Below are 9,919 nucleotides of genomic sequence, written 5' to 3' on the forward strand. Positions count from 1 at the left end.
AAAAAGGGAACAAAGACCATCCAACGGTCATAAGAGAGTTCAAAGAAAATAAAGGAAAGGAAGGAAGGAGATAGGGTTGCCACGTCATTGGTGGGACGTGGCTGATAGGATCTTCACTTCCTTGGCCCATAATCTTGTTAATGAAAGTTTCCAAGTCATGAGCCAAGCGGGAACGAAGTGGAGATGCACTAGAGCTCGCTGCCTCGTTAAAACCCCTTCGGTAAACCCATTGGGACAAACCCGAAGTAGGAAAAAGAGTACAGCTCCTTCTAATGACTTAGGGGTGTCTTCACGCTAGCGTGATGGTGAAGACACACAAATCAAGCTTCCCAAAGCTGGTCGCACCCAAGGCTCTTCATTGGTGATGCTAGCCATGAGCCATTGGTGTAAGGTTGGAGCTTGGATTTTCGAATAGATGTCCTTGGGCCTCGTTGGTACCACATTGATGTTCCGGACCAAGGTTTATGCTCCTACGCGAGCTGCTAGGCGATGGTACCAATGTACCGGACCTCAAAACTCTGCCCAAAACCTGGGTCAAAAGGAAACCAAATCAGCATCATCAAAAGTTCAACCAAGGTCTAATTTTACCGGGATCAAAAGGAAAAAGTAAGGCCTTAAGAGAAAAGGATAAGACTTTCCCGGTAAGGCCAGCAGCATTGGTCGCTCCTATCCCATCATGAACCTTGGTTGCTTGTGGGGACTCTCCTGGATGTCACACAAAGGTTTGGTCCGCACCGTATTTGCAAAAATTCGTCGCCATAGGAACTTGTGCGCTACGAGTGGAGAAGGATGGCACGGTATAAGCGACTCCCAGCTGGAGCATACTACCTGGCTCGAAACTCCCCATTACCGAGTGAGCACCGGATAGGAAACTGATCATACGGTCAGAATCTCCTTTGGCGTCGCCTAGTGGTTCGGTACACGTCCTGGATGAAGATTCACGCACCATGGCCTGCTCCGGGCATGGCAGTCGAAGGTCGGCTTGGTCTCGATCAGGAGCGGTAAGGAGTCGACCGCTGTTCGCTTGATTGCCTGGGCTTGTACCACCGAGTATATGCGCTTGGTGATCCGGCGGCTCGGCTGGCTTCTCTATGATTCCTCCTCGGCCGTTGACATCTTCTTTATTGTCCGGTTCATGGTCCGGTTACGTCCTTGTCATTTCCGGCCTGGGTATGATATGGGAACGGACTTCTCCTTGGGCTGGTTCCTCGTACCGTGTGGGCAGCTCACGGCATTGGACGGTCGGATCATGTTGTCTCCGATGTGTCTCATCACGGTCCGGATTAGAACTTGTTCGCGGATCCAGCGTTGGTGGAGACACAAGGCCCGAGTGTTGGTTCCGCGATGATTCTCCATGGGTGTAAGATGTCTCTACTTGGCCCAACATTTCTCCAAGGTATTGGAGTTGAGATTGGATAGAGATCAACTCATCCATGAAACTTGTTGCTCTNGAAGATTCATGTACCATGGCCTGCTCCGAGCATGGCAGTCGAAGGTCGGCTTGGTCTCGATCAGGAGCGGTAAGGAGTCGACCGCTGTTCGCTTGATTGCCTGGGCTTGTACCACCGAGTATATGCGCTTGGTGATCCGGCGGCTCGGCTGGCTTCTCTATGATTCCTCCAAGGCCGTTGACATCTTCTTTATTGTCCGGTTCATGGTCCGGTTGCGTCCTTGTCATTTCCGGCCTGGGTATGATCTGGGGACGGACTTCTCTTTGGGCTGGTTCCTCGTTCCGTGTGGGCAGTTCACGGCATTGGACGGTCGGATCATGTCGTCTCCGATGTGTCTCATCACGGTCCGGATTAGCAGTTGGTCGCGGATCTAGCGTTGGCGGAGACACAAGGGCCGAGTGTTGGTTCCGCGATGATTCTCCATGGGTGTAAGATGTCTCTACTTGGCCCAACATTTCTCCAAGGTATTGGAGTTGAGATTGGATAGAGATCAACTCGTCCATGAAACTTATTGCTCCGGGAGAATACACCAGCGTCCTTGGGGCTTGTTCCCTTGACTTAGCCCAAGGTCCAACAATGCTTGGCTTGGTTTTAGCTCGGCCGCGACTGGACTTGTTGGCCGGTGATGCGCGGGGTGACCAGCTCGGAAGATCTTGTGTTCGCGTACGGTACGCCCTTGACTTGCTGGATGATCCGCACGGTGACCAGGTCGGAACTTTGCGGGTACGTCTCGGGTACTCCTTCTGCAGCTCTCGGTGATATCGCGGTGGCGCATAGTAAGGACCCAAGCGTTCGCCTTCGGAGTCTTCGTCACCTTTTGGCCATGACTCGCGATAAGGGATGGCTTGTGTAGCGGACGGCCAATGGTGGTCCTGTATTCCATGCCCTTCATCATAGTCCCTTTCGTACCATGGTTCGTCTTCAGAAGTCTCTGGTTCCGGATCTGTACCATGGTGTTTGTCGTACCATGACTCGCCTTCGGTGGCCTCTTGTTCCGGGTTAGTACCATGGTGTTCATCGTACCATGGTTCGTCCTCGGTAGCCTCTGGTTCCGGTTCACTACCATGGTGTTCTTGGTACCATGGTTCATCATCGGAATAACGATCTTCGTGCTCCATACTTGATCAATGTCGAATCAAGCATTGGCTATCGATCGCAGACTTGGAACTACGTACGATCAACGATACGGACGGCCAATGGTGGTCGGACGGCGGTACGGACAAATGGTACGGACGGCCGATGGTCGGACCTCGGTACGGACGTCAGGTACGGACGACCAATGGTGGTCGGACGTCAGTACGGACGACTGGTAGGGGCGGTNCTTGTTGGCCGGTGATGCGCGGGGTGACCAGCTCGGAAGATCTTGTGTTCGCGTACGGTACGCCCTTGACTTGCTGGATGATCCGCACGGTGACCAGGTCGGAACTTTGCGGGTACGTCTCGGGTACTCCTTCTGCAGCTCTCGGTGATTCCGCGGTGGCGCATAGTAAGGACCCAAGCGTTCGCCTTCGGAGTCTTCGTCACCTTTTGGCCATGACTCGCGATAAGGGATGGCTTGTGTAGCGGACGGCCAATGGTGGTCCTGTATTCCATGCCCTTCATCATAGTCCCTTTCGTACCATGGTTCGTCTTCAGAAGTCTCTGGTTCCGGATCTGTACCATGGTGTTTGTCGTACCATGACTCGCCTTCGGTGGCCTCTTGTTCCGGGTTAGTACCATGGTGTTCATCGTACCATGGTTCGTCCTCGGTAGCCTCTGGTTCCGGTTCACTACCATGGTGTTCTTGGTACCATGGTTCATCATCGGAATAACGATCTTCGTGCTCCATACTTGATCAATGTCGAATCAAGCATTGGCTATCGATCGCAGACTTGGAACTACGTACGATCAACGATACGGACGGCCAATGGTGGTCGGACGGCGGTACGGACAAATGGTACGGACGGCCGATGGTCGGACCTCGGTACGGACGTCAGGTACGGACGACCAATGGTGGTCGGACGTCGGTACGGACGACTGGTACGAACGGTGGTCGCGGTACGGACGGCGGTCGCGGTACGGACAGCGGTTGCGGTACGGACGGCGGTCGCGGTATGGACGGCGGTCGCGGTATGGACGGCGGTCGCGGTACGGACGGCGGTCGCAGTACGGACGGCGGTTGCGGTACGGACGGCGGTCGCGGTAAGGACGGCGGTCGCGGTACGGGCGATGGTCGCGGTATGGACGATCTGTGACGCGTGTCCGTCGAACAGACCCTACACAAAGATGAACGTGTGGATTCTCTGTTTGTTGGGATCGACACAAATAGACAGACCTTGGACAGCTAATGATAGAAAAAGGTAAAGCAAAAAGCAAAAGTAAAAGCACNAAAAGCAAAAGCAAAAGCACAACAAGACAACCTAAGTTCAAAACAAAAGAAGGACCACACGCGCTGGGACTCTAGACGCTACACGTGGTTTTTAGGCCACCACTAATAAAGACCAAACAAAAGAACACAACTTTACNCAACTTTATGGATCTAAACTACCCAAACGAAGAACAGCTCAAGAACACTAAACACCTAGCAAGAACAAACTCTATACAAACGGACTAGACTCTAAACAAGACTCAACTTGACCGTACAAGGACGTAAAGGAAGGAAAGATACGACCTTGTGAGGAACCTTTGGCTCTGATACCAAACTGATGTGACCCCGGACTACGGATGTGGTTCACGGACGTACGGACGGAGGATACAGCGGAGCGGACCGGAGAAGCGGTTCGGTTAGGGACGAGAATGGACGCGAATGGACGCGGAACAGCGGACGTACGGACGGATGGTCGGACGCGGCGGACGCGGACGATAAACGGACGTACGGACGCGTCGGATGGACGAGTGAGCGGATGGAACGTGGATGGACTAGGGAGTCACGAGGAGATACTTGACTCGTTCGGCTCTAGTTAGGAAGCGGATGGGAGAAGACGCTGCGTACGGACGGACGCCGCAGATGGAGCGATGTACGGAAGGAGACGGGACCAAGGAACGACAAGAACGGACGGAGAGAGATTCGTGAGGAGATGCTCGACTCGTTTGTCTCTCGGATAGATGGGGGATGAACGGACGGTGGATTGAGTCGACGACACACGCGAGATGGCTCGGCCCGTGATACGGTCGGACTAGAAGGTCATGAACCCGGTTCTTGAACCTTCTAGGGTTTCTCTAGAGCCAAGTCCCGGACTTGAGCGGGAGAGAGGAATGAACAAAGATCCAATCTTTGGGCCAATAATTTCTATATTCCAGTCTTTTTTTCCCTTTACAATGAGGGTTTAGGCCTTTATATAGGCAAGCTTACATAAGGGGGACACTAAAACCCTAGACGCGCGGCCATGATCTGAACCATACACTTGGCCATAAAGTAAAAGCAAAAGCAAAAAGGGAACAAAGACTATCCAACGGTCATAAGAGAGTTCAAAGAAAATAAAGGAAAGGAAGGAAGGAGATAGGGTTGCCACGTCATTGGTGGGACGTGGCTGATAGGATCTTCACTTCCTTGGCCCATAATCTTGTTAATGAAAGTTTCCAAGTCATGAGCCAAGCGGGAACGAAGTGGAGATGCACTAGAGCTCGCTGCCTCGTTAAAACCCCTTCGGTAAACCCATTGGGACAAACCCGAAGTAGGAAAAAGAGTACAGCTCCTTCTAATGACTTAGGGGTGTCTTCACGCTAGCGTGATGGTGAAGACACACAAATCAAGCTTCCCAAAGCTGGTCGCACCCAAGGCTCTTCATTGGTGATGCTAGCCATGAGCCATTGGTGTAAGGTTGGAGCTTGGCTTTTCGAATAGATGTCCTTGGGACGCGTACTATATGATCTTGCCTTGCTCCCCTTGATGGTCCTTGGGCCTCGTTGGTACCACATTGATGTTCCGGACCAAGTTTTATGCTCCTACGCGAGCTGCTGGGCGATGGTACCAATGTACCGGTTCTCACCGCGGTACGGCCAGGACCCGGGTTCCATCACACCTACTCTGTAATTCTTATCGCAGCCATGTTTTATTTCCCTTACTATTACTCCACCATCCATGTCTTGATGTAGGTATGCTCCATATTTGCCTTTGGTATCGCCATATTCCAGCTCAATTCCCCCATGGACACTAAACACGCTTTCTCCACCTTATTCTTTGGTTTCTACTATGCTTTCGAGGGATTTGGGATTGAAAATTGGCCAGATTCACAACGTTCCTTTTGGTGGGTTATTGTGTTTACTATTCTTTTTGCAAAGTTCATCTTCCCCATTAACGGCATCTATTTTTAGAGTATCAATCTGATTTGAATTGGAAATTTTGATGTATCCTCTACAATAAATATCTTGCTCTGATTCTTTTTCCATTTCACTTTATTCAAGATTCTCTCTCTCTCTCTCTCTCTCTCTCTCTAGTGTGCCCGCTAGCTATATGGCGTAAAACAAGTTCTGGACAGGCTTAAGTCATCTCTCTAGCCTGTTAATTAATTCTCTTTTGAGTCACTGATATTAATAGTTATCAGTGTTGTTGTGGTGATAACCATCTGCATCCAGAATCCAGACTACTCCTCTGAAGTAGTGCCACTATGGTTGAAAGTCCAAGTTATTGTTCTTCATCATCACAGCAAAGTTAGGGACCTAGTAGGGACCTAGGGTCCTGCAGCGCCTTGTCTTGTAATAAAAAAACTAGTCAATTATCAACAGCTCGAGGTAAAACACAACACTACAACATTGGTGAAAGGTTTCATTCACTATTTGCTCTCAACCAATTGTTGGGTGAGTAGGTATACAGAGGTCACTTCAACTACGGATGAAGAACATGCTAAATACTTGGAGAGGATCTTGGAAGAACTACACAAATCTCATAAAACTGATGGCATCCATATGATCCAATGAGAGAAATTATATATACTGCCAAATTCTTTTGGTTATTGACAAAAGAATCAATCAACAAATTATATAAGATGGAATTTTTGCAGCCAAAAATACAAAGAATGTTGAAAGTGAAATTAAAGAAAAGATCCGCCACGACCTACTACATGTTATATTTGGCATATATGTATACCTTCCTAATCCTATCAACCTCCTCTAATCCTAACTTATAGTAAGCAGCTGCTGAAGAGACGTAAAATATTAAACTCCTCCTTTTGGATGGAGATAACATTCTATTGATCTTAGCTCTCTGTTTCGAAGGCATAGCAATTGGGATCTCAGCTTGGAGAGCTCTATGGACAATAACACTCTGATAGAATCTCGTAGGATCTAACTCAAATATTGAATCAATATTCAATTAACTCTTCACAAACGATTACAAAGCTTAGAGAAACGTATCAGATCAACAAATACTCAATCTAAGAAGTGATGATCAACATTGATCATCCCCAAGCACATCACTCGGGACTCAAGCACATCGCAAGAGGTTTTACAACTCAGATTAAGCATAACGAAGAAGAAGAGCTTCACAGTCTTTTAGTATAACTGTCAATTGGGCTGTCCTTTTTCCAATGGGTGTGTCCATACGGACGTTTCTGTTTATGGGCTATGTTTGGACTTTGGACGGTCCACAATGGACTAAAATATGCCCATGTCCATTTGGACATGCCCATTGGACAATCTTTTTATTTTGTTATTTTTAGTGATAAAATTTGAGCTTTATTTTTGTTATTTTTTATTATAAAATCTGAATATTATTTTGTTTTTTTCTCTTATAAAATATGAATATTATTTTGTTATTTTCTGTTATAAAATCTGAATATTATTTTGTTGTGTTATCTTATAAAATCTATTTTTTCAAGGTTTCCTCTTATAAAATATTACAAAATAATTATCAGAAACATAACAATTCGTAAACAAAATAACAACCCAAACAGCTTTCGTAAACATAACAATTTTGTTGTTGGTTCTGAGTTTTGATGACAAGAAACAAGAATACTCAAGGGACAGCAAAAAATATTCCCTTCCTCTTCAACAAACTTGAACTCTTCATCACCTACAACATTCAAATCAATAAAGTTAAAAATTCATTACCAATATAGTTCAAATGCAAATAAAAAGTAGAATTCTTACCAATATCTTGAAATCCTCTAAACCAGTTTCTTGCACAGATTAATGCTTGAACATTATTTGGTAAAAGACAACTTCTATACTTATTAAGAACACGACTGCCAATACTAAAAGATGATTCCGATGCAACCGTTGTAATAGGAATACTCAAGACATCACATGCCATCAATGCAAGCTCTTTAAATCTATTTGCATTGTCTTTCCAATAACCAATCAGATTCAAACTCCTAAATGAGACCATATCTAACACCTCTTCGTCTAAATAGGTGTCTAAAGGGGATTTACCATTACCACCGGTCTTTTGAGAAATGTAAGAATAAAATCCCTGAATTAATGCACAACAAACAAGTTAACGTCCAGCAAACAAACAGAGATAAAATAGAGAGTTTACTTACATCATATCCATAAGGAACACTCTTTCTTGGAACGGCCAAGCCTTCTCCACAATCAGAGTCTTTCCTCTCTTCTTGTCCACGTCATCAACAACCAACTTGAATCCTCTTGACGCGGCATTGTACAATCGTATCACACTTGTGACAACCCGTCCCGTGGAACCCACTAGCCTTACTAATAGCTTGCCCCCATGCAGATCAATTGGTAACAGTTTATCCTGTGGGAAAGTTGTTAAAGGGTGGGGACCAGGGTTCGAGGAACGCCTGACGCACCAATAACCTACTGGTGGATTGAGATATCCACAGTGATGGGTTAGGATCGATGCCTTGCAGGGCCAGCTTGGAGTCCGTTTGGGCGGCTAGCGGTGGGCTAGCAGGGTCCACGGACGGTCCGTTGGGGCGGCTAGCGGTGGGCTAGTGGGGTCCGCGGGACGGATTGTCACAACACTCCATAAGATATTTGCAGCGATCGCCATGGGAATTGCTCTCCTCCATATGATCCCTGACCGTCCTTTATTCTCCTCAGTCACATATTCTTTCGCATTTGCTATCTCTAGCCCAATCAGTGTAGCGATCGGGATAGTCATCGATGCAACGACTCAAGGGTCGGTCGCAGACTGGATATTCGCAGTGTCGATGAGCTTGGAGTGTGGGGTTTTCATGTATGTGTCTGTGAACCATTTCTTGGCAAAAAGGGTATACACCAAACAAGAAAGTTTAATTCTAAATTTTAATTTTAGAGTTTGTATGATATCTTACATTGCTTTTTTTTCTTATGTTTTAAGAGTTTTATTTCCATTGTCTATTTTAAATTATCATTATCTTATAAGTCATTATTTTCATACTCTTTTACAATATTAACCCACTTTATAGTCATGAAGTTAGAAAAGATTCTTCTCTAATTCTCTATTATCTATTCTGGTTATCATTTGAGATAACCTTAATTATACAAAAGCATTTCATGATGGTGGGAATGTATGTGGTGAGACGTGAGAGGGAGGAAAATAACAAAATAAATTAATTGGTAAATTCTCTACTTTATTGTTGTTGTTGGCAAGCCAATTTTTTCTTTGTTCCTTCCAACATCTAGAATTTTGATTTATTAAGAGATAGTACATATGAAAATAACAACATTTAATACTTTAGATATTAAATTACACGTTATTAAATTGTGATATTAAACTTCCAACCAAAAAATAGCAGATATTAAACTTCCAAATAAAAAATAAATGAGGTATTTTTTTGACTTTTTTTCCCAACAATAATGTAGAGAATTTACCAATTATTTTTATTTTAGTACTTTCCTCCCTCTCAAGTCTAACCACATCATTTTATTTAACAACTTCTTTATCAATTCAAAAGCTGTTGACAACAAAACAAATCATTGAAGCTAAATGAACTTTGCCCAGAATATGTATTTGTGGTTTCAAATGTTGTGGTTTCAAAGGTGATTGGTGTTATGGAATTATCTCGGTCATGCCTCATTCTCAGCGTCTAGAAACAATATACTACATAATAATGTATAAAATAAAATTTAAAGTGAAACATGAGTTTCTAAAACCAATATACTACATAATTTTTAAAAATTAAAGAAAAATAAAATATGACTAAACTCAACTTAAAATTATAATTTAAGACAAAGGTATTATAGAGGTATAATATATTGTGTAATTATGTAAAAGAAACTTAGAAAAAACGAAAGTGAGAGGAATGCAAAACAATTTCTCACCTGCGAATCTGTTGCTTTTGATGATGGTAGAGCAGGGGATCACACTTTGACTCTCACTGGGAGAGACTTTAAAAGCTTTAAAAATAATTTAAAGTATTCAAAGCCAAAATTTTACCAATCATGTTTTTATTACTTTATTATTTTTAACAGTCTTTAAAGTTTAACTGCCCACTTTTATAGTTTGTACGTGCAATTTTTTAAAGACGTGAAACTTTTTTGGCTGTAAAAAAATAAATTAATAATGAAATTGTAGTTATTTTTCTCTTTCTTATTTTCCATGATGA

At 44.6% G+C, this 9,919-nt stretch overlaps 1 protein-coding gene across 1 annotated transcript; it reads right to left on the minus strand.

The window, feature by feature from the left end:
* On the minus strand, positions 483 to 3,685 carry LOC104779382. Its single transcript, XM_010503732.2, has 5 exons — positions 2,812 to 3,685; positions 1,456 to 2,101; positions 829 to 936; positions 589 to 705; positions 483 to 529 (listed from the first exon to the last, which is right to left on the minus strand). Exons 1-5 carry the CDS (start codon positions 3,277 to 3,279, stop codon positions 483 to 485), a joined length of 1,386 nt encoding a protein of 461 aa, XP_010502034.1. The 5' UTR covers positions 3,280 to 3,685.

This window comes from Camelina sativa, chromosome 3 (assembly GCF_000633955.1).
Source record: "Camelina sativa cultivar DH55 chromosome 3, Cs, whole genome shotgun sequence".
In the NCBI taxonomy this organism is placed as follows: Eukaryota; Viridiplantae; Streptophyta; class Magnoliopsida; order Brassicales; family Brassicaceae; genus Camelina; species Camelina sativa.